The sequence below is a fragment of the Sciurus carolinensis genome, chromosome 5 (genome assembly GCF_902686445.1).
Source record: "Sciurus carolinensis chromosome 5, mSciCar1.2, whole genome shotgun sequence".
NCBI classification, from domain to species: Eukaryota; Metazoa; Chordata; class Mammalia; order Rodentia; family Sciuridae; genus Sciurus; species Sciurus carolinensis.
In genome coordinates this window covers 31940518-31966835 of record NC_062217.1, presented here as the reverse complement: position 1 = coordinate 31966835, position 26318 = coordinate 31940518, and the positions used below count along the sequence as shown (strand labels likewise).

The 26318-nt window shown below is 38.6% G+C and overlaps 1 protein-coding gene across 5 annotated transcripts in view; it reads left to right on the top strand.

Moving 5' to 3' along the window:
- Positions 1-26318, top strand: part of Dclk1 (doublecortin like kinase 1) — a 335028-nt gene that overhangs the window by 285695 nt on the left and 23015 nt on the right. For 4 of the 5 annotated variants that reach the window (XM_047552013.1, XM_047552011.1, XM_047552010.1 and 1 more), the window contains 6 exons: positions 19-138; positions 3340-3486; positions 14681-14814; positions 16553-16630; positions 17005-17101; positions 20040-20120. In XM_047552013.1, the coding sequence (XP_047407969.1) occupies positions 19-138; positions 3340-3486; positions 14681-14814; positions 16553-16630; positions 17005-17101; positions 20040-20120 (657 nt within the window). The remainder of the gene's footprint in view (positions 1-18; positions 139-3339; positions 3487-14680; positions 14815-16552; positions 16631-17004; positions 17102-20039; positions 20121-26318) is intronic. The other variant, XM_047552012.1, reaches the window with a different exon arrangement.

Below are 26318 nucleotides of genomic sequence, written 5' to 3'. Positions count from 1 at the left end.
CACTTTTCCCTTGGACAGGAGCACATGATTCAGAATGAGGTGTCTATTTTAAGAAGAGTGAAGCATCCCAATATCGTCCTTCTGATTGAGGAGATGGATGTGCCAACTGAACTCTATCTCGTCATGGAATTAGTGAAGGTGTGTGTATTGGAAAATGAGCTTCTATTTAAGACATCATATTTTGCTACATTGTAGAGTTCTTTTTTTTACTTCCTTTCACCAGTATCCAGTCTCTCATTTCTGTGCATTGGTACAGTGACTGTTAATGGGGACTGGAGGTGTAGCTCAGTGAGTGGTAGAGTGTTTGCCTAGCTATGTATACACCCCTGCCTTCTATCCTCAGAACCACACACAAAAAAATTTAAATCTAAAAGGCATTTAATAAACTTACTCGCTACTTCTAAGAAAATGTTCAAGCTGTTATTATAAAGAGAAATGCTCATTCTTTCTAATGAAAGTAAGTTTTTATTATTCAGAGTTGTTTTATTATTCAGATATGTTGGCTTTTTTTAAACTTAATGATTATTTTATAGGTAAAGCTGACTTTCCTTTTCTATTTGAAGTTATGACTTGTTTCCTAGGTTTGAGGCCTTATTTTTAGTAACATGAGATTATGGTTATGTTTGAGGCTGACAAAATTACTGCTGTGTATGAGACTGAAGATGTCAAAAACATGACAACAGTTTTGTGGTTAAAGTGTTAAAATGTTATCCCAACAAAGGACAGTTGATTTTATTTATTCAGATATTTATATTGTACTTTATTATCAAATCATCTTTTTACCAACCTTGTAAATTATACTTTCTGTAGCACCAAGGATCATATATTTACTGTGACTTTACTTTTTATACCAAGAGCTTTGAACCATTCCTATTGTCCCTCTGTGTGCTGTTAGGAATTGATTAACTCCCTGTTGTTATTGATTAGTTCCCTGTTATTATTTGATTTTTGGAGAGCTGAGAATAAATTAAATTTGGACATGAGAAATAAAAGAGACAAAGGCTCAAGTGTTCTGAACACATTTTGTAGGAGATCTTAGTCTGATGATGTGCTAGTCAGGTGACACAGTAAGGTCTTTACAGCCTTTGTGAATTCTTTCTACGTGACCAAGTTATCCTAACAGGTCAGAGAGGTTCTCTAGTCCAGCATGGAACTCCTCAACTGTGCCACTAAATCGTACTTTAAATTTAATCTGACCCATTACAGCCTTGAGACCAGGTCTGGAATCTTCCTGCAAAGTGGAGGCCAACTCCAGCTTTGCCTTAAAAGGCTCCCATATCATCTTCCTGAGGGATCTGGGTAGGCCCATTCTTTCAAACAGTAAGAGTCTATGATGTGCCAAGAAGTACCTGAAGCTATAGAACAAATAAGACCCATGTTCTGGAAAACAGTGAAGTAGCAGTTATTAAGAGTGAAATTTCATAATTATTAGAAACAGGACTTTAGACATCTGCCCTCCAAAGTGGTGCACACACAAACTGCTTTTGTCAGAGAGGAACAGTTCTTATAGCACTGCCTTGGGCCTCAGAGAGCCGCAGGAATTAGAATAGCAAAGGGGAATGGAAAGAACCTTCCAGCAAGGGGCCCTAAAAGGACAGGCTTGGAGTTCAGTGTACTTGGTTTGTTTTGACAACCAGGAAAGAAATATCCTACCTGTTACATAAGGTAACTCTCCTAATAAATGGCAGGAAAAGAAAGTAAACAAATTGGAACGCAGGTTGAAGTCAGAACACAGACAACCTTTCCCTTAGGTTGTGGGCAAGGAGAAGCAATTTTTGGTGAGAGAAAGAAAGGAGCAGTACAATGTGAGGGAAGGTAACCATGAGTGTGGAGGACGCTTTGGATAAAGAGCTCACGGAAGGAAGAAGTGTGGTGGTGAGGCCACAGCCCAGCAATCCAGGGGGCACAACAAATGACTCCTTAGCACCAAATCATTAGAGGTGAGGTGGCCCAGAAGGATGCGCAAGAGAAATGATTTTTAAAGGAAGGACTAGTAAGATTTGCTGAGTGTTTTGATGAGGATGAAGCCAAAAAACCACGACAGGATGCCTGGAGCCCAGATAACTGGGACAATCATGGAGTCTTTGCAGGGGGGCCACATGCAGCCAAGCACATCCTACCTGCAACTCCACAGGTGCCAGTCACATAGACCACAGTGAATGTCCTGCCTCCTCAGAGACGACCTGCAAACTGTGTGGCAGCCTTTATTTTGAGAGAAACAGAAATTGCAGAGAGAAAACATTCATCTTGAAAAAATTTATGTGCCTAGTTTGAGAACTACTGTTGAAGGGGACAATGAGAGAAGTTTCCAGAGTGGAGATTATACAAGGGAACAGGGAGTCCAAGCCCAATAGAGATCTGAAAATCATCAGCCTACAAAAGCTATATTTTGCTTTTGCTATTTTAAAAAGAAAAATGAAGTCCCTTGCCACATTAAATAACAGATGAATGCAACTGAGTCCTGTGCTCAGCTGTTTTGGTGCATGGTATTCTCAAATGATGCAAACATTTTTAGTAAATCAGATCCAAATTCCCTGAAAGCGTTTCAAACAAATGGAACTTAAATTGAAGTATCCCTGTTTTGCCAAGGAGCAATAAATTAGCAAGGAATAAAGGAAACAAAAGTTCAGATGAATAATAGTCCCAGAAAACTTTCTTGGAAATTTCTCCACCCTCCCTTCCTTTCTCTCTCATCTTTGGAATGATGGGTTCTGGTCTTCTTTCCTATTCTTTACAAAGAAGCACATTATTGAAAAAGGAAACACTTCCCCATCCCCAAGACAACTAAACCGGAGAGTTAAGGGGAGGGGGGGAGAGAGAGAGAGAGAGAGAGAGAGACTGTGTGTGTGTATGTGTGTGTGTGTGTGTGTGTGTGTGTGTGCGTGTTAATAATGTCACAAGGCAGCAGAACATTTTGTTAAGTGTGCAATTTGCAGTGTTTCTCATTGGGAGAGTTAAGATTATGAATCTGCTCTTTAGCTGGCAGTTGGTGTGAGGCAGGTAGCCCGTGCCACCAGGATATTCACGTGTCACAAGGCTACTGCCCTGGGGACCCAGCTTCATCTCATCCTTGATGGTGGGGGCTGTGGAAATAGCAGAGTGTCTGTCAGAGTCCTCCCCCTGCTCCTCTCTTGAGTTCTGGAGGAAATGTTGTCGTCTTTCACTGTGAGAGAGAAATCATCATAAAGCACTTTGAGAGGCAAGTGGCAGGGAAAGCCCTTGTGAACCTAGAGTCCTCCATCCATTCTTCATTTTCTTTACGGTATGTCAGTCCCCTCTGCAGGCGGCCCCATCGGCCCATCTGTTAATGGGCTGCTCCACCTGCTGTTCTCTTCTCAGGGCGGAGACCTTTTTGATGCCATTACTTCCACTAACAAATATACCGAGCGAGATGCCAGTGGGATGCTGTACAACCTGGCCAGCGCCATCAAATACCTGCATAGCCTGAACATCGTCCACCGGGACATCAAGCCAGAGAACCTGCTGGTAAGAGGAATGCCAACTGCAGGGCACCCCGAGTTCACAGTCCCTGGGGGTGAATATAATGTTTTCCCTTTTTCTATTCTTTCTTTTGAAAAATTTTACCTTAATGCTCATCTCTAGCTAGCCTCAATTTCTCATGGGAAACTCTCTTTTAAATTGATGTACAAAGTTAATGTACCATTAAGTGAGTTCGACTCATTAGTCTTTATTTGCTCAGATAAATGAGAGCTACAGTCAGAAAGTTTGTGGCTGCAGTTAATATCTTGGGCCAAGATAAAATAGTGACCAGAAGCATTGGCACGTGTATTATTTATCTCTAGTACTTTTAGGTATGAAAATTTTGCTTGGCAAAAAAGGAAGGCCTTTTAGATCATCTTTTAGTCTGCTGCATTATAAGGATAATTTAAAGACACCCACTCAGCATAAAAAACAAGCATGAAGAAAACTGATTTAACATAACAAGGGACATTTTCCCCTTTTTCAGCTATTTGGTTTGCTTTTTATAAATTCCATATCTCTAGGGAGACATTGAGAGTTCTCCAGGTCAGAAAACAAGGGTCCTTTCCTGGCTCAGTTATTAAGGGGACAGTAGAGAAAAAGTGGGGGGGGGGGGCAAAGTAGGAGAAGCTATCACTGGGAAATATGGAAGTAGCATAAATTTTACTGTCTTCAGAATGGAGGTTTAATTATTTACATGTATTTTTATATATTATATATGATATAGGTACATATATCCCCACCACAAAGATGTTAGTTTTTACTTTCCTTACCCATCCCTAAGCATCATGCATGTACAATAATACACAATTGCCATTAGTTTGCCCATCATTTCAGAAACCCAGGAATTGAGATTCTCTTTGTGAAGCAGTGCTTCTCCAAGGGTGGTCCAAAGACTCCCTGCATCAGAATTATTCCCAGATGCCTGTTTAAAATGCAAATTTTTGGGCCTCCATAAAACTCTGCCAAATCAGAAATTGGTGTCTGGTGACAGTGTGCAGAAATCCTCACTGCCTCCAGCTCCCCGAGGTGACCCGAAGCACACTCGAGTTTAAAATTAGATGAGCAATTCAAGGCACAACCAAAATCTAGCAGCATCTGCTGCAATGAGAGCCCAGTGTGTGCTCAGCCTTGTGCCAAGGACTTTACCATCAGTATCTGGTTAATCCTCCAGCTACCATGTGGGGTAAATTCTACTGTCCCATTTCACAGGTAAGGCAACTGGGTGCCTAAGAGGCTAAATGACCCTCCCAAGGTTATAACAGCTCATAAGTAGAAGAACCAAGATCTCAGTGTAGTTCTGACCCACTCCAAAGCCACTAGACTGCAGTGAGCTATGAATGAGGGGTGGGAGGGAGCTTAACTGGGTGCTCCTAATGGGCCAGGTACTCTGCCAGGGAATAAGAGACAGGTTCCTTCATGAAGTCAACATTCAAAGCAGAAAAGATAGGCATTCAAGAAATAAATATGTACATCATTTGTTTTTCGCAATTATACTGGTAATCTTGCAGCTTCTGGCTAGTGAAGGTTGCTGAGGTCAGATCACAGAGCTCTGACTTAATTGTACCTCAAATTCCACATCTCCGCCACAGCCTAAACATTCTCTTCTGCATAGTTGCTTCCATGAACTGCTGCAATTTTCTCTCATCTGTGTTCATGATTCCTGTGTCCTGAATTATGTAGGATTGTCTCGTGGGAACAGACTTACAAGTGGGTCTTTGTTGAATAATTTCTCTAAGCTCCAAAACATCAGTGATTGAAAATTAAGGTTTCATTTCCCTTCCCCTCTTTTCTTTGCAATTCAGTTTTGGGTACCCATTGTTTACTCACTCATCACCAAAGCATTATCTATTTCTATAAATGCCTCACATGATTACATAGCAGTGGACTTTCACTAAAACTAAAATTTCCTGGCTACTTTTGAAGTGTGCTCATTGTAACATAATTTAAATTACCCAAAAAGGAAAAAATAATACTTTTACCACCCCTTTCCTTTCTTTTCTAATTTAAAAGAATCTAAAATATATAGAGAACTCACTGGAGTCATTCATAGTTTAGGTTTAAAATATCTGTAATATCTGCACAAAAAACTAAGAGATGCTATTCTCCATTAGAGTGATTTCTGACTATAGGAAGCGGGGGTTGGTGAGTTTTGTAGGATAAATCTATTACAGAATAAAATATAGCAGAATATGTTTTGAAAAATTAGAATGAATCACAAATTGCACATGAGATCTCTGTTAATTTCAAATTCTGTCGAACTGCCTATGGAAACATGCAAAAGCCATCATGAGAGGTGCACTTTCACACACTCAGGATTTATAGTCTGATGGATAGAAGTTCAAGACCAAGTGCTTTATTCTTCCACTGCCTGGTCTCATGACCTTGAACAAGTTGCTTAATTCCTTTGAACCTCCTTTTAGGTGATTTTATGAAGACAAAGAGAATTGTAACTGTTAGTTCCCTTCGTTTTTATTCTCTCCTTACTTGTAACAAAATTAAATAATCCCTAAAAATAAAACTGCTTCACGATAACATCATAAATAGTAAAAATCATTTTTCATCTCTTTTTGGCATTGCTTTTAAAATTTTACTATTCACCCATGCAAGAATGTGCTACCTCGTGTCAAAAGGTAGAGATATGGACAATTTTTGAAAAATGCTGTGATAAGCTTAAGGTAAAAATTCTGAATTCTTGTGTTTACTTCAGGAAAACTTACCAAGAAAGTAAAAAGATATTGCTGCACATTTTGCTGTACTGTTTCATTTTGAGACCTCAAAAATCCTTCTAAACTGTTAGACTAACAAAATTTTTGCTAGTTAAGTGGTTGTTTAGTACTTGTTATAACTACCAAAATGCTTTTATAAATGTCTAATCCAGCTATATATTTCACTTTAGGAAGTATAATTAAGTATACAGAACTTTTAGCATTTTTCATTTTTAATTCTTATGGCACAATGTAAAGTTAAGCTTAGCTTTAAAAGTCAATATTGATAATATGAGTGATTTATTTAACTCTTAAGTGTTTGATGAGGTCAAAGTATGTTAATGAACAAATACCATATGAGTTACAGTGATGTTTCCATCTACATTTTAGGTGAAAACGGGGAACTGACCCAATACAAACACTTCTTATAAAGTTGTTTTTTTGTTTGTTTTTATTTTTTTGTATCACTACTAAAGTTGTTCCTCCATGTTAATCATGCCAATGATTTTTTGTGGTTCCTATTGCTTTACTTGTTATCAAGCCTGTTGCATAGTAATCATATGGATGAGTGACAGGTGAATGACAGTGGATGAGATAATCACGTGAGTGAATGAGTGATACTTCCTACGGAGCTGACATGCCAAGTCCAAGACATTTCCCAACTCATTTGTCACAGCCTCAGTATAAACCTCGCTGAGTAGGGACAGTGGTTTCTCCCACTGCACTTATGCATGAGATTACTCTGCTTATGCATGAGATCACTTTGCTTATGCATGAGATCGCTCTGGGTGTGTGTGTGTGTGTGTGTGTGTGTGTGTGTGTGTGTGTGTGTGTGTGTGTGTGTGCGCGCGCGCGCGCGCGTGTGTGCGCGCGCGTGTGTGCATGCGCCATGATAGTTTATGACTGAAGGAAGTTTGTTTTAAAAACAACCAAAACTAAGATTTAATGCCTTCAGTTAACAGGAGTCACCACTAGATGGCAAGCTTGTACCCTTAGCAGCAAAAGTCCTCAGTAGCACCTAGTGTTTCTTCCAGGGAAATGGACAGGTCTTTTAAAAATGTGTACAGAAATGTCTCCTTAGGAAATTTAGTCTTTCCTAGCAAAAGTATAACTTCCATCACTGTTTTTATTAGATTGCAGATGTAAACATAGTCATTTGAACATATATAGAGTTCAAATATAAAAATGTATGTTTAAAATCTTTCCCCTCCAAATTCCACAGTAGTCTCTTTAAGAAGGCAGTTTCTCAGAACCTCTGCCTCTCTTGGTCAGAAATGTTCCTTCAGAAGCTCTCTACTGAGTGTTTGTGCCTTCCTACCTGCCCACTACACGACACATACAGCTCATCATCCTCATTTTACTCACTGGATGACTTCTAGCCACAAATTCTTCCTGTTTATCCCAAGGAATGATCACATGTGTCTTGTAACTCTTCTTCATTTCCATTCATGACAATAACCAAGCTCACAAGATAATGGATTTCTGCCTTAAGACCCAAGACTCTTGTCCTCAAATCAATCCATTTCATTGTAGGATAGCTAGCATTGGTTGACGAAGTGAGTGCCTTACATTCAGAATGTCTGGAGGTCATGAACAAAAACATACCTGGGTAGATTTGTCCTCAGCACCCTATATAGTCCTTCAAGATCCATAGGGGATTGGTTCCAGGGCTCCCTATGGACAGACCCAAATCTGTGATGCTCAAGTCCCTTATATAAAATGGCATAATATTTACATAGAACCTACGTACATCCTTCTGCATATTTTAAATCATCTCTAGATGACTTACAATACCTCATATAAAATATATGCTGTATAAATAGTTGTTATACTGTATTGTTCAGGGAACAGTGAAGAGAAATAAGTCTGTACATGTTCAGTACAGTTAGTTTTTTTTTCCCCAAATGTTTTTGATCTGCATATACAGACCCCAGATAGAGAAGACAGATTATAGTATGAACTTGGGCCACCAGAGTGTGTTGATTATGGATTGGGGATTACCCAAAGGGAGAGACAGCAATCTACCATGAGTGTGTCAATAGCCCTGCCCTAATCAACATTGCCTCTATCTCAAATGAAGATATATTATATTGCAAATGACAGAACTGAGATCCAAGAATATCTTTGGCTTTTTAGAGGTCCAAAGTCACTAAGGTGAAATTTCCTGAGAGAGAAACATAAATCCCTATGAGAGGTATTCACATAGTTTTATTGATAATTTACAGAAAAAGAATAATGGGAAAACTTGGCCTGATTCCTAGTCAAAATGCTATGTGTCCACCCTAGTTCAGTGTGAGTCTCAGATCTCAGGGTGACACTGCTGCTAAAACTGTTACTATGCCCCTAGAGTTCTTTCATTGAATGTCCATCAAAGGAGTCCTGTTATGGTAGCAACACAATGTGTCAGGGACCCAGAGAAGGGATGGGCGACATGGGCAAGGATGTCTCTCATCAGATATGTGAAAAGTTGCCAAGGAGAAGTCAAGAGAAATTTGGGGTGGTGGGAACTGTATTTGAGATTTAGGGTTAATATGAGGAAAACCTTTTTAACCATTATACCTCTTTGAAAATTAAATGGCCATTCTCATAGGTAAGTAGACATTGTAGATATCTAAGCAGAAACTGAATGATCACTTTTTTTTGTGGGTGTCTAGAAAAAATACTTCTACTCTCTGAATGAAGATGAAGGTTAAGGAAAAACAGAAGCCAAACATTTTTTTTTAAACATTATGTAGTACAGTAATGTGCTGGTGTCTATACTAAGCATCGACTGAGAGTCCTTGTTCTTCAAGGACCTTCTTCAAAATAACTGCTACCCAGTTGTTGCATATGTATTGGTAAAAGAATAACTCAGTAAAACCTTTCCGAAAGGAAATTTGGTAATAGAAAGTCAAAGCTTAAATAATGTATGCACCCTGTGACCCAATAATTCCACTTCTAGAAACACAACCAAGGGAAAATTAGCTGTGTACATAGGAATGTGTGTGTGTGTATGTGTGTGTGTGTGTGTGTGTGTGTGTGAGAATAGGGATGTTCATCTCAAGTGTTTTTTAATATGGGGGAAAACAGTATATATTGAAATAACTTGCTTGGAGTACTGAGTAAATAGTGATGTGGCAGAAGGACATTCTGGTGAAAATCAGAATCTGCTATATCTGAGTTTAAATTCTGACTCTTTACTTACTTACTAGTGTTACATTGGACATGTTACTTAGTGTCTCTGAACCTCAATTTTCTTACCTGAAAGATGTCAGGAAGGGTATTTCTAATTAATAGGATTGTTGTAGGGATTAGATGATACAATGCACACATCATCCTCATTGCTGTGACTAGCACATCCTATGTGCGCAGTAAATGGCAGTGGTAGTAGTTATTGTAGGGATTATTATTATAGTGTCTCCATATAATGGAATATCCAGCAGCCACCAAAAATAATTACACATGTTTATACTTATACACTTGGGAAAACATTCAGGATGTATTATCCAGTGGGAAAAGAAGAGCAAGAAAGAAAGGGAAAGGAAGCTCTAGAAGTCCACAGGACACAAGGGTTATTTCTGAGTGTGGAGATTATAGGTGAGTTTAGTTCCTCTTCCTCCATAGTGACCTGCCTTTTCTAACTTTTCTACAATGGCGTATTAGGTATCAGTTGTGTGACAAAAATGGAATAAAATTCTTAGATGATACTGAGTTCCCACAGTTTGGGCAAAATCCTAGGATACAATTCCCAACAGGATCTGGAGTGTGCATGTTTATGTATCTCACTGCAGCTGCTTAGAACCCCTTTTTCGATGGTTTCATGACTATTTTAAATTGAGGATGAGAATCAGGTTTCCTGGAGTTTCCGTTCTCCAGCTTCCCAGCTATCTCCAGTGTAAAACAGCAATTTTATCTCTTCCTTTAATATTGTTTCCTCTCTTTTCCCTTATGCAACTTTTGTTGTTTCATTATTTTATTTAACTTGGATTTCATAAATATTTGCTTATGAATATAATTTTTTAAAATTATAGTGTATTTTTTCCAGGAGTTCTAATTCGAAAGTATGTGATCATAAGTGCATTTTGCAAAATAACTACCAGTTTAAATGTTGTTATGCTTTGCTTCTTAAGGATTTAAATTTAATCCATTTTCCTTAGAAAGCATCACAAAGGATATACACTATGGCTGGAGGAAAATCAATGTCTTTTTAAAGGGAGACCGTATATGTTAAAAAGTAAATTGACCTCTTTTCATGGCTTTGTCAATTTCACGCCACTTTTGTCCAATTCTATTTGGTGAAATAATTTTTAGTACCTATTGAGCTCCTCTGTGAAAACTATTTCAGTGGTTACTAATGATTCATTAGCCAACATTTCAACAGGGCTATCCTTGAATTTGTAGCAACATTGAGAATTGTGTTTGTTCCAACACATCTGTTATATTAAGTCAGCTTTTAGTTCTCAATTATGGGAATCTCAGAAACCATTTGACTGGGTTCAGGTTATCTGTGAATTTTCATAATATTTTATGGCCACCGGCTGCATTTTATGACTGTATATTAAATGTTTTATTTTTCCAAATAACTTTTCCAAATGATCTCAGTTTCTCATCCAAGGGAAGTCAGGCATATGCCCAAATATCTACTGTTCAGCAAGTTACCACCAGTGCCAAACCCCAAATAAACAAAAAAGATGCAAAAATAAAATCCTTTTTTAAAAGAGAAATACCAATGTGCCCAAAATCTACACACCTGACCTCACACTTTAGCTCTCCTTGGGTAACATGACTTCAGCTTTTAATTGGAACCTTTTTCATAATTGTTGCCATTTAACACACTTAGTCTGTCAAATCATGGGATATCTTTATAGCCATATAATAAACCCTAGAGAACAACTTCTCTGACTATAGCCATCTGCAATGATCACAAGAGTAGCTTAGAAAATACTGACAGTCTTTATGGTAATAGGATACATATGGCAGCCCACAATTATGTGTAGCTGCATTCAATTAGTGTTGTACAATTACACAGTTTTATTGCTTAGTTAAAACAGTGAAAGCACTACATACTGGGTAATTTGCACTAATCCTCGTCTCTTTAATAGCCCCTCAGTGTTAAAGATGTGGGGGAGCATCTATAGTATTTAAAGGGCTTGGCCTGAACATTAAATTATATCTCATGTCGTGAGCACTCCTTGACTGACAATTGATGTACTCCCACTTCACGTGTGGGTCATGTTTTATAGAGGCTTTAAAACACAGTTACAGCAAGAAGTTCCTCTGACACCAGAACCCCACTTGCTGGATCAGGCTGTCCAAGTCTATACTTGCAGCCTGCTAATGTCCTTTCTGAATGATGGTCAAGATGAGGAGGCATGCTGAGGAACAGAGTGAATCTGAGAGTTGAGTAAGTCAAGGACTCAGCCTTTTAGATGAGAACTGGTGAGAAGCCTTTCTGATTTCTAACTTTCAATTAAAAACATGCTTCAAAGTGAATTTACAGCTGCCATTTGGGAGAATATTTTACAGAGATAGTTTTGCAAGGATGTTGTGTGTGTGCATAAACTGCATGTGTGTGCACATGTTTGTGCATGCACACTTGAAGCAGATGTATTGAGTAATCTGTGATGTTTTAATTATATTTGCAAATGGCCTCCCTCATGCTTTCTCTGAAACTGGCTTTGAAAGAGATGAGGGTGAACAGAGGCTCAGTTTGCAGCAGGCGCTCACGGTGAGCACCAGTTGTGAGAAGACTCATTATACCACTTCAGAAAGGGGCTCTCCCATTGGAGGAGAAGAAACACTGAAATATTCTGCTCCATCTTTCTCCCAAAGTGTTGACAGAGAAAACCCCAAAGTAACCTTGTTTCCTGCCCTGCCTGACAATAAGTTAAAACAGAATTCTAAACCAGTGGACTGGACATTTATTCACCTGCAAAAACATTTTGTTGAAGCATTTCTAATGTACTACTTGGGTCTTGAAATGTTTTCAGTGAGACATGGAATAGGTTTTTGTTGCTAAGCTCTTTTGGTCTCTCCTAAGTATCAGTTGAATCTGTTTGTGTTCATGAATGTTCTATCAGTTTTCAAAGCAAAAAAAAAAAAAAAAGAAGGGCATTGTACAAGTGACTACAGAAGGAGAAAACAGACCATTGAAATTATAAATTCAATATACTTCATTTGAATGTCTTTGGTTTTTTAGAAGTGTTATTACTTTTAGATATTCCTCACTTTCCTCATTTTAGGTAACAATTTAATGTTTACTTTTGCTTATTGTGCTGTGCTGGAATCCAACCCAGGGCCTTGCATTTTTCTCAGTTAATAGAAGTTTGGACTATATTACTCATCTATTTTAAATATAATTAGTATATGACTATATGTTATATGGAATTCCTGATAAAATGTAGATGTTCAAAAATAAAACCTTTGCTCCATGTAAGAGAATTACATGGTCATTTTCAGAACTATAATGGGACTTAATGATTGGATCCCCCAACATCTGGTTTTGTCAAACTTTTGAATAAATTAGGTGATTTACACACTGTTTAGGAAAAAAGCTACAGAATTCCTGCATAAATGGAGTTGAATGACTAGAACAAAATCTGCACCATCTCACAAAGCACACATCATGAATGCTTGAACCCAGCAGAACACCAAAGCAAGAGGTTATTTTACATTTTAGAAAGGTTACTAGTAACAAAATGGAACTGAGGAAGTAAACAAATTTGCTCTGTAGGGAAAGTAAACTAGACAGATGATCTATAGATGCTTCCATCTCTTATTTCTTTTCACAAAAAAACATTTGCTTGTTGTTTAGATCACCAGAACGGCTAGCATGTTGGGACTATGATTTAGAGATTTCTTTTGCCTGAGAACATTTAGGCTGAGGGCAATACTGTGATTTGCAGTTCTGATGTCTCTAAGTCCTAACTCAAACCTGTTTATGGTGACCAGGGCTGCACAGCTCCTTCATTAAGCAGGGAGGACAGTGTCCATCCCACTGGACACATAGCTGTCTTTGCCCTAACACCAGAGCAGGTGATACCCCAGGCTTTGGATGCCTGCACCAGGACAGCCCAAACTTGATTGTGATCCAGAGCCCTGGGGGGAAAGACTCCATGTTCTGAATGTGTACAAGATGTAAAAGCATAATTTCCATCCAGCTTCTCCAGGGAGACGAATCTGACCACTGCCTCTGCCAAAACAATTGGATGCAAATGGTCACTGCTGATACTGCAGCTTAGCTGGCCAAACATCTGCACTTTGTGCTATAGTGGAATGCAAAGTGAATCAACTTTTTCCAAAGGAAGGAGGACACACATGTGAACAGTAGCAGTGCTCCTGATGTGTGGAGATGTGTCGTGCTGTGCAGGAGGTGCAGAGTGCTTCAGCAAGTACCAGATGATCATAGAGTGATAACAGAAGAACATGCGAGCCTCGACTTACTGCATGAATTATTTTGATGTATGAGGAAAACTTCACCATTTCCTTGAGGCATTTCTGAAAGATTGCTTTTGCTGGAAATACTGGACTTTTATTGTGGTTTTCTTTCCTTTATCCTATTGATTCCAGAGAGCACTGAATAAGAGTTCTGAATGCCCTTTGATCCTTTCTTTGCGATCAATGAAGTTGTTTGGGATACTTTTTAGAGCATATCCTTTTGGTTTGATCACAGACCAGCATTAAAGCATATAAATACTTGCCTAGAGTCACAGGCATCCTTCTTTTGATTTGTTGGGTGAAAGACTAGAAACTTTTACTGCCTTAATAAGGAAACCTGGACAGAATGCTGACTCTGCACCTGATAAATCTTTCCAAATTGCCACAGGTAAAATGAAATGTTAATATCCCTCTCAATTATTAATAAAAAATGTAAATAGATCTTGTCGGAAATGTAGGGCACTGAAAATAAAGTATTTTAATATGGAGGTAGTTTTTTGTGCCATTAGTAAAGAAAGGCATATTTAAAGCTTCTCATATATTGGAAGGAAGAAGTAATTATTTTCATAAAATAAAGCACAAGAGACTTTCTATGCTTCATTTTATTATTCAAATCAACTTTAATTGTAAAAAGCATCAAATACAGATAAGAGAAAAAAAATTTCTATAATTCTACCACCCAGAGGCAGACGCACCAAAACTGTGTTCTTTCAGACTTCTTTTCTATTTTGTTTTATTTTCGCTTTAACAGACATTTTATACAAACCAATCTGAAATCTGATATCCTTACCTCCCCAACATAATTGATTACATTAAGTATACTCTCACATCACCTTTGTAATGGCCTTGTACAGCCCATTGTATGAATGTACCATAGTTTACTTAGTAAATTTCCATTTACTGCTTGTTGACTGTATTTCCAACTTTTCAGTAATCTAAAAAATGCTATTTTGCATAATTGCCTGATTTCTTAATGTTATACACATTAAATTTAAACCATATTGTCCCTCATTTCATCAATGAAAAGCTTTTGAGTTCTCAGTTTTAAGGCGATTGTATTTTTACTTTTATTTTAGGTGTATGAGCATCAAGATGGCAGCAAATCGCTGAAGCTGGGTGACTTTGGACTGGCCACCATTGTTGATGGCCCCCTATACACAGTCTGTGGCACCCCAACATATGTGGCTCCTGAAATAATTGCAGAGACTGGGTAAAGGCTTCTTCTATGTTTAGTTCTATGCTTGCAAAAGAACCTGGCTACCTGAGAATAAGAAACATAGTACTACTCTGTCTCATTCAGACAGAATCAAGCATTGGGTTTCTTTCACTCTCTTTTCTTTTTCCTTTTTCTTTTTTCTTTCCTTTTCTTTCTTTTTTTTTTTAACTTTTATAGTGGGAGCTATTTTCTGTGTTTTCTCAATCAAGTTACCAATTACTGCAATCTTGTTTAAAGCTTCCATTTGGCCTTTGTTAAAGGTAGAATGGAAGTTATTAACCCCAGAGTAAAAAATTTTTGGACTAACAGAGAAACATACAGTGATGGTAATTAACTCACTTTTGGAGAAAAAGCAGATACTGCTGTGTGGTGATTACACTCTCCTGTGCTTATTTCTCTCAGCCACATTTGTACATTCCTGGTCCTGTTTTGGTCCTTTTGGAGATCCATTGATTTCCTGTGGAGTAAAATACCCTTAGGCATCAGAGGGCCACTGGGAATTTGCTGGTTTCTTTGTACAGAATCAGGGGAATGAAAATCTCTACATTAGAATGGAGAGAGAAAGTGAAGTAACCTGTTACTAATAAGGACCTATACATGCCAGCCCTTAAACCCACTTACTCCATTCTTGTTCTTCTGGTGAATAGTACTGTTCCCATTTTGCACATAGATCCACTGAGACTTCTCACTGAGGGGTTAAGTGTCCTATAAGCTCATGACTTCTTAGAGGCTGAGTCAGTATGTGAACTCAGGTTGGCCCTAGAGAAAGGGTTTTTCAGCAAAGAGCCTATCGCTTACCAACAACCATAGTCAGTCATGAGGTGCTGAACTTGATCTGAATTTGGGAGACTGGGACAACGAGGGGGACAGCCCATTTTCTTTCATTAGAAAGAAATTTCAGTCCACACTTGGTAATCCAGGTAGTGTCATCCACTGTGACCAGTGGATGGATGATTTTTCTACTTGTACCTTAGATCCAGTGGTCAGAAAGACAAGACAGGTAAGAAGGAAACCTCAATAGGGAAATTCCTATGGTGAGATATGAAGGAATGGGGACTCTGTGTTTGTCAGATTTGAGTAATTTGGGAGACCACATCTGTACCTGATCTGACTTCCCTCAGAAAGAGCTGCCTCTGGCATGGCTACATGGCTATATTTTGAGAGTCTGCCGGGAGGGTTGAGGACATGTGTGGGAAGAGGATTTGGTTGGGCCCTGAAGACCTTGAAGACGTCCATTTCTGTCACTAATGGTGCTGTCACACTCTGAAACTGTTTTCTCTTCTATAAAACAGGCAATACTTGTCCTGTCCAACCTACAAAATCGTTGGGAAAACTAAATAAGATAATGCATGTCAGCTCTTCATAAGCTGGAAAATGTTCTTCAAATAATTATGATTTCTAAAATTAGAGAGTTAGGTCCATCCCTATCTCAGAATTAGTATGATTTTAATAAACCTGATACCCTTCACTTATTGATATTTGGATATGAGCCTACTAGGCATGCATTGCTTTGATTTTTATTCATATGCCTTAGATAGTCTCTTTAATATTTTTTTAAATTCCTTCCTTGAACTCTGTTTAGCTGGTGGGTTTTAGTTTAGTGTTTGTCATTAGGTTTTTTATTTTGTTCAGTCTCATTTTTGGTTTGGAATAGAAGAGTCATCTATTTTAGCATGCCCCATAATTTGTCCTGTCCTGACTTTGCTAACTCTAACATCACTTATTTTTCCAGATATGGCCTCAAGGTGGACATCTGGGCAGCTGGTGTAATCACTTACATCCTGCTGTGTGGTTTCCCTCCATTTCGTGGGTATGGGCAGCAATCTTTTATTCAGCACAAACAAAGCATTTCTCTATTCTCTGAACGATCCATTTGCCCTTCTTGAACAAAGGAGCCTGAAGCAGGAAAAGAACATAATAACTTCACTTGCAATGCCTGCTATTTTTTCCATGTTGTGCATGCTAATTTATACACCTTCCATAAATCCTCCTCATATAATTTAAAAACTCATTCTTTCCTAATTTGCCAAAACAGTTGCATTTTGACATTTTTGATGGCTTTAAGAACACACATTTTACAAGTTTATAGGAAAAGGAAGGGCTCAATGCATTAAAAAATGGTGATACATGCCCTGAGTTAACATTTTAGTGCTATTTTCTCCTTGTTGTTGTTCATCTAAACAGAAGTGGCGATGACCAGGAGGTGCTTTTTGATCAGATCTTGATGGGGCAAGTGGACTTTCCTTCTCCATACTGGGATAATGTTTCTGATTCTGCAAAGGTAGGTTGCCAGTGCCTACCTCTTCCATACAGCCTACGTGTCTTAGTGAAATTATTGATTCTCAATTGTTGTGTGCAAAGAGACTAATGATATCATAAATATGATTTGTACACCTTTTAGTTGTAATTACTAGGTTTTCCAAGATTTCACAGACATCAAACCATCTGCTCATGGCCATCCTAAGAAGCACTTACCAAGAGCCTCTACTTTGTTGTCACTCTAGTTACACTGTGGTAACCTCTTGCTTTGCCCCCACCTTGCCAGGATTGAGCCCACCTCAGATTTCTGCATGTCATGTTGCTTCATCCCTCTCAGTTATTTCTTTTTTTTTTTTTTTTTTTTGCGGTGCTAGGGATTGAACCCAGGGCCTTGTGCTTGCAAGGCAAGCACTCTACCAATTGAGCTATATCCCCAGCCCTCCTCTCAGTTATTGACAGCATCATGTCCTCAGTGAAGCCTTCCCAGACCACCCCATTTCCTATTGCAGCTCTTAAGCCTTACCTGGCTTGCCTTATCCCCCTTATCTGCTTTATTTTTTTTCTCTATAAAACTTAAACTCTTATGTCCATCTGGTATACCATGTAAATACCTATCTCACCTACATAGGTAAACAGACATATAGAGATAGGAAGATATGTCCAATTGGTATCATTTATTTCCACACTCTCCCTACTAGGATGCAAATTCTGTGAAGGCAGGGATTTTTGTCCTTTTCATTCATTGCAGTGCCTAAATCATAACTGGTACCTAATTATTGATCAACATGTATTCAACAAATGAATAATATATGGATAAATGAATCAAGCAATTCATCAATCAAAGGAAAGAAAGCTCAACCTCAACATACATTGAAATGATCATCAAAGACTTTATGGGGAAGCTATGTTTTATAGTCAATTTTGAAAGATAAATGGAGTTTAGAGGAAGAGAAACCAGACATATGGTGTTTATCCCACTGAACTAAAAGATCCACTTCTAGGATGGTGGTGATGTTTGCACAATGATGTGAATGTACTGAGTGCCACTGAACTGTTCACTTAAAAATGGATAAAGTGGTAAATTTTATGTACATGGTAACACATTTTAAAAATAATTACAGATTGGCATCTAAAAATTATACAACTCTTACATTGGAATATTTGTAGACTTTGGGAAGAAAGCAGAACCTTGTAATTGATCTCTTTTAAATTTACATAGATCGAACATCCCTAATTTGAAAATCTAAAATGCAAAATGCTTTAAAATCTGAAATTTTTGAGCACCAACGTGATCTCCTCAGTGGAAAATTCCACACTTGACCTCATGTGATAGATTGCAGTCAAAACATAGATGCACTAAAGATTTTGTATATAATTATCTTAAGGCCATATGTATTAAGCATATGAAACATAAATGAATTTTGTATTTAAATTTGGGTTTCATTCTCAAAATATCTCTTTATGTAATGCAAATTTCCAAAATTGAAAAAAAAATTAAGTCTGAAGCATTCTCGTCCCAAGAATTTTTAATAAGGGATATTCAACCTGTATCATGTCACAAGCATTGACTTACACTTTTGAAAATTTAATGTTGAAAAATAATCATTTTTTGGTTGTTCAATGGGTATGATTTCCTTTTGCTGTGTCCTGAGTATAAGTACAAATTAAAACCCAACCCCATGGATCCAACCACTTTACACTTTACATGCATATTGGGCACAAGTCTCTCGTTTTCTTCAGCTGTCAGAGAATCCAAACACTGGACTTCAGAGAATGTAGGGAAGTAAGAGAAGTATCAGAGGAAAGGCCAGAGGTGAAAGGAGCTAAGGTGGTGGGGAGTGGGGTTGGAGCACTTGGACCTGTAAGCAGGCTTTTCAAGAATCTGCCCAACACTTAATTCTCTCACTCTATAACCTACAAGCTCACAGTTACTGACAAATGGGAATGTCTCCTTTATCCCACAGCACCTGGCAAAAGGTATCACACACAGTCATTGTTTTAAACAATCCTGGCCCAAGCTAGAAAGGGAATGGAGACAGCAAAGGTAGACTCTGTATCAATGGAAATCAGTCATTCCCACCCCACGTGGTACTCAGAGCCTGAGCACAAAAGAAACTCCATAATACCTATCTAACCATTTTATTATGTGGGAACTTCTAATCCAAAGTAGACAAATGTTTGACGAAGACCAAAGCTGTGCCATCCTGGCCCAAAACAGTTTGAACTCATAAGGAAGTTTCATTCATTTCAGAACCTTCGAGTAACTAACCTCTTAATAGTTCTGCTTTCCTTGTATTGATAAGGCTGGCAAATTTTGAAGCAACTTCAACACGTTTCCTTAGAATCATTTCTCAGGATAGTGCTCTTGGGCTGGGGATGTAACTCAGCAGTAGAACACATGTTTAATGCACATAAGCCCCTGGGGACAGTCCCCAGTCCCAACCCCCCAAAAGTTCTTTCTACCAACTTGCTGTTGGCAATTCTACATCTTTTTTCATTGCTTTCTTTCAAACCTAAATATCCTGTCTGGAAATTAGGTAAAGTCTATTTTTTCTTTCATCTGTCAAAGTGCAAATTTAGTTTTTAAAATATAACTTTATAAAACTAATTAAGAAATCTGGCTTTAAATTGTAAGACCATAGTCAAAGAAAGGACTACTAATTCTTTAACATGAATAATTTTTTTCTATTAAAACCATTGTTATGAAATTTACTTAAACATTAACTTAATTTCATTTTTTTCTATTCATTGCAAGTTATATATTATAATTCCAAAAGTTGACCTTTCCTTTAACTTTTGAAGATGTTATTCAGGTAGTCACAGGTAAGTGGAGTTGATATAATTAAGATTTAGAGCTTTTACAAATGCTTTTCCAAACGGAAGAGAAGGCCGGCATTTGCAAACACCCAGTTTTTCACATACCAAGTCAAATAAATGGAGTCTAATGTTCCCCTTCACAGGAGCTTATTACCATGATGCTGTTGGTCAATGTGGATCAGCGATTTTCAGCTGTGCAGGTCCTTGAGCATCCCTGGGTTAATGTAAGTGACTTACTCCCCTCCCTCTATGCACACCTAGACTTCCTTTGCAAAACTTCTTGCAGATTTCCTAAGGATATTGCCTCTTGTCCTGCTTGGGATTGTTCCTTCCCCCAAATGAGCCAGACCATTTACAGAATCCTACACTCATTCCACGAGGGTATCTGATGTGTCCTTTTCATTTGATTCCAACGGGACTGCCTTCTAACTGCTGAGGTGCAGGTGATCCATATCCCCTACTCCTCAGCCTTCTTTCTGTGGTCCAGATTGCAGTTGAATAATTATCAGTAAGACAGAGCAGGTTTTCTGAGTCACTCCTACTATTATATCCTGCTTGCCAACATACAAATGACCCCAGGATCTCCGCATATACCCAGGAGCACTCTGAGACAGTACCTTTCACAAACCACCTGGAGAGATCCTAAAATGCAGATACTAATGCAGTAGGTTTGAAGCTCTGCATTTCTCAAAGCTCCAAGATGTTGCTTCTATGTCTGCCCTTTGAGTACAAGGGATCTAATGGCATTTCTTTAGCTATGAAAGAATTTTCCAGAGCAGAGTCATTCTTTTTTTGACCCTGTATCTCTCTCCAACTGACTGATACAATTTGTTTTGGTAAATAATGATAGCGGTTTACACAGAGTGCTCAACTTCAAGAGTCTGCCAGCACTATTATAAGCACCTCATATACATTAACTGATTGTGTTATTCCCCACAACTTTATGACTTACTAACCCAGCTGCTATTGTAATCCCCATTGACAGATGGGGATACTCCCTAACTAGATTGATTGGTTCTTCCTGTCAGAAGAGAAGACAGGTTTACAGATTTGGTTATAGATATGACATGAATCAAAAAAATAATAATGAGTGTCATAAAATTGTTAGCTCATTGATACAAATTTTGCCAGCTTACTGCAGGAATGATCTGACAACAAAATGTTCTCTTCCTCTGAATTGTCATCTTGGCAGTCAGTCAAGTGGTTTCTTTCCAAAGTAACTAATTATGGAGGACAAGGCATGATTGAAAGCACAGTCAAAAGGTGATGTACCAACATGTGAGGTGTTAGCAGCTTGGGATCTTATTCATGTTCTCCAATTTGATGGCCATGGGTCTAGGTTCCATATCTGCATGTGATTCTTCACATTCCACTGCAAGATTATATTTATATGACAGGAGAATATAAATGAATATGAATGCATAGAGATACACAGCTAAGGCTTACTTTAAGTCTTTTCATATAGCAGAGCTTGCTAACTGGTATAAAGATGTACAAAAATATTAATCTCCTCAGTGTCTGGAACAGTGAGGCAGGGCTATTCCAGGAGTAGTCACTTGGAGCCTCAGGAACCTTTGCATTTACCTCAGAGTGTTAAGCAAAAATTATCTTTTTTCTGTGAAGTGAGAAGGATGCATCTTATCTGATCCTAGTAAAAAGCCTAGATAGGCAGTAATAATAATGGGTATTATTTTACCCATTTTGCTGATAAGGAGACTGACATTGTGGGAGTGATTTTTCCCAAGTATCCAAGCTTGCAATAGAGCCAGAATTTGTAGTCAGGTATTCTCATTATCCTATCTCTATCCTCCTTTTTTTAAACATGGAAGCAATGTGAATATTGAATAAGGGTACATTGTGGACATCACCAATGTTGTAATCATTGTTAATATAAGTTAGCAACCTTTCCATACTAACTCACCTCTGTCGTGGTGCCTTTCCTTGGGTGTTCAGGAAAGAAATGCCACAAGCTAGCTCCAGGCTTTCTTGGTGGCAGCAGTTGATTCTGACAATCTGCATGGGCTAATTAAATACCAATGGTCCACAACTTGTCAAATTGCATGTTAGGCTAGAAAGACTGAGACAATGTGACCATGCAGAACAAACTGGAAAACCTGAATGTGAAATGTGGCTTTCAAAAGGAGATGTCCAGCAGGGTCAGCTCCAGCAGACATGGACATTGACTGGAAGATGACTTTCTGAATGTGAGCAAATCTATACATGAGGGGTCTGGAATTCTCGTAGAGACAAGATAAATGCTTACCTTGACTCCAAAATAAATGGAGTTCTATCAATATTATCCCAACCCAACTAGGGTAGAGAAAGAAAATGAAGATGACTTCTGACTTAGCTCTGAAAAACTAGGTGCTCATTTTCTTAGCATTAACGCTCTGCCTCCTCTACTTGCTTTGCACACATGGTCCCATTTTGCTGGCAGTTACATTCCATGGCTTCCTCTGGAATTTGGATTTCCAATATTTTTCGGTTTTTCCTCACAGATTCCCTAAAAACACTTTCTAAAATCAAGAGTAACGTTTAAGTAATAATCATTAAGTAAAGATCCTGTTTGAATGCCACAAGGAGATTTAAAACTAAAAAAAAAAAAGATACCCTTTACATAATTCAACCAGACTACATTCTGAGGGAGGGAAAATCTGTATTGCTTTTAGCAAAACCTTTTCAACACATGGTGGAGAAACCGATTGCTTCACCTTTGAAATTATTTTTATGTAGCAACTAAATCAGAAAACTGCTTGTTTTCTTTGTCTCAAAATAATATATAAGCTTGCACAGACAGCATTTAGTATTTGTTGAGGTCTCTGAGTGCAATACACGAATGACCAGGCCATCAAAATAAATAAATTAGGGATTTCAAGGGATATCCATTTAACAAGACATTTGCATTTGGTAATCAAATTATATCTGATCACCACAAAGGATGCTCCCTAAGGGGAAGAGAGGTAATAATAATTATGTGAACCCTAAGGAGGTCGGCAGAGAGCTCCTCCTGCGCTCTCATTAGTTCTAATTTTCTCTATTGCTTATACGATGACCTTTGCACCTGGCACACTTGGAATTGAAAAAGCAGTCTCTTATGAAACCGAAAATAGAGCATAAGGGCAATAGAATTTTAAAAATTGAGTCAGCAAAAGTCACTTGTTTTGACCTCACTCCAGGAGCTTCTTCTGAGCTCACATTTGTTTTTAATACACTCTGGTTGCAAACCCCACCCTGCTCCTTGGTATCCTCGGCCTGGAAGGGTCATGAGCAAGACCTCTCAGTGGAGGGTTCTGGTGAGCCCATTGGGAAAAAAGATATCACAAACATGCAGCCTAGTGCATAGGGAAGGAATGGAGACTTCTGGAAGGAGCCCCAGCTTACATACCTGTGACCTTGGGCAACTTGTTCCTTTCCTTCAAACCTGTTTTCCTGCCTGTGGAATGGGGAAAATAGAATCAACTTCTCTGCTTCCAATGAGGATGGAGAGAAGATCATATACTTAAAGGACCTGAGAGGACATTCTGAAGCCCCAGCACCTCACAGATACTTACTGAATATTTGGTGAATTTGAGAATGCGCAAGATAGCAACTCTGTCATCCCTTGTCACATGTTTCATGTCATCAGTGTTGGCATGAGAGAAGCTTGATTAGGGAGGAGAGTCCCTCACCCAAAAAATGATCCTGCTTGAATACCATAAGCTCCATGTAAGTCATGTGGACATTATTAGCTCTTCTGCTTTCTCCTGACAATTCATTTAATATAGTTACAAAATCCCAAAGGCATTGTCCCAGTTGAGCTTACTAACCTTATTACACATCTAGTGGAGAACCACAGGATTTAGGCACATATAATATATAAGAATGAAATAGGCAATGATATATCTAGATCATTCCAGGGATTAGGGGACAGGTTGAGTCACTTGCCCCAGGTGAAACTTTCTGGATAGAAACTGTAGGTTGGTGATAGGTCCACAAACTGAATAGACGTTGTCAAAACAAAATGTCTTCTTTGTAATTAGGATCAAATTATCATTGTTATCATCTTTCAAATATTTTGCTTTCATTGCATTTTTGTTTTCAAATTATCAACTCACCTTCACCTGTGTTATTCTCCTAATCCTCTAGATTGCTCTAATTCTGGGAGTCTTTTTTACCTCAAATTATTTTCCTTGTTTTGCTGATAAGGAAAGTGAGGCACAAAGGAGTTTAGTGTGAAACTCAGCAGAGTCTCTGGCATAAGGTCTGATGCCTGGGTTTTGCCTCCAGAGATTCTGATTTGCTCTGCCTGTACTGGCACCTGGGCATCAGCACTTTCAAAGCTTTGAAGGTGATTATAACGTGAGAGCAAGTTTGAGAAACTATTCTAATGGAAAGGACTAGTTAGAATGTGTCAAGTCTAATTGTGCAAGCATTTCAGGTCTTTTTATCACCTTCTGGTCTTTACATTTTATTTTAGCTCCCTTATCCTACCTACCTGCTCTTTGAAAAAATACTGCTAGGCCATGATATTCCAAAAGAAAAAGACAAAGGAAAAAAGAAAAAAAAGAAGAAGAAGAAGAAAGAAAGGAGCCTGGATAATCTCCTAGGATATTTCATACTGACTAATAAAAATCAGCCTTACTCACATAAAAATTTGGATGCATTGATCTTATCATGCTGGTAGAATTTGTTAGGAATTAAGTTAGCCCCAATGGCAATGTAATAGTACATTAAACTTCTTACCTGCATTCATAAATTACAAATGATGACGTGGAGTTTCGCTTTCCACTTGGGCATCTTTATCCTCTTCTTGCTCCAAGGTAGAGCTTAATTACTTTGCATTTTCTCCCCAAGTGCAGTGTGAACCAAAGGAGTGCACAGGTTCATGCTGAAGAGAGCCAAGGTGCTGTGGTGCTGTGCAGCTGGGGATGGTTAGCAAGAACCCAGGGGCAGCACACTAGGGGTGAAATGGAACTGCCCTTGAAGAGCACTCTAATGAACTTGGAATTGTTTTCTACTGAATCAGAATATTCTGGTAGTAAAATACTCCAGACTGACATGCTTCTCATAAATCTACAGATATTATTAAATAGAGTCTGGCAATGAATAGGCTGGAAACCAGATCCATGATTCAAAACCAAAATCCACAAGGGGAGGAAGATTTTCTAATGCATGACCCCTGAGATGGTTTCCCCAGGGAAAAAGGGGAATTCACTCTGCTGAGTGACCTCACATCCGAGCCCACCCCCCTCCCCACAGCTTTTCCCAGCCAGCCCTAGAGAATGGAGACTGGGGAGGTTGGGTCTCCTGCAGACAGCTGTGAGAGTTCATTTTCCATTTTGCAAACTAATTTTGTTCTTGTCAGTTGCAATGCTCTGCCAAGTGGTAGATGGGAATTTCTAAATCAAAAACCACTAACCTCAAACCACAACCAGCCCGTGTCAGACTTCAGAAACTACTCCCAAACCAGAACGTATGGTAATAATACTATAACTATTTGTAAAATATTGCCAGGTTTGTCACGTTTAGAAAATTCATAGCATATTTTTGGCACATAATCTCTTCTAAATAATGGCGATAAAGATGTATATATAAAAATGTATGTTTTTAATGGCCCTATTTATTTTATTGATGCAAGACAGTAAGTTAGCTAAATCTCTGCCATCAATCCATATGGCTCAGGTACAGATTAGATCCCTGCAAAGCCAGTTGTTTATATCTTTTAATCCAATTATGCTGAAAACCTTTGAAATTTATTGAGAAATGCTACAGACTTTTTTGTTGCCATGAATTGCATGTGTATGTGTGTGTGTGCATGTGTGCATGTTTTACCTCCTCTAGATGAGGTGCCTTATTTCATTGGGGAAAAAAATACTGAAATGTCTTAAGATTTATGAAGTCAGAAGCATCTCTGACAACTTGTGAGAGTTGTTTCGTTACTTTCGTTGCTGCAACATAAACTAACAACCCCAGGGAAGCTCAAACCTTCACTAGAATTTAAAACTGGAATCTGAACCTCCAGGCCCCAGCATCTAAAAGAGTTGCTCTGAACCTTGACAGGAGATTAGGACCAGGAAGGGCTGGGGAATGATAACCAAGTCCGCCATGAGGTGATAGGAAAGCAAACTCTAAGCCGAGAACTGACAGGGGACCAGGCGTAGGGGTAGAGCCAGGCAAAAGCAAATTTCTGGCAAGGATGCCAATGGTCAGGAAGCGAGAAAGGGGTGGGATTTTTCAACAAGAGATGAGTCTCCCTCAGAAAGTCAAACAGGGACTGCTCCTATGGAAACTCAACTGCTTTTCTCCTTATTTGCACCCAGGCTATTAAACAGTGTCTGCTAATCACAGGTCCACCCTATTGGCAAAGTACAACCCCGTTCCATCCAGCACTACCTACTCCACACAGGATCCTAGAGCCAGCCTATTAGGTCACATTGCCACAC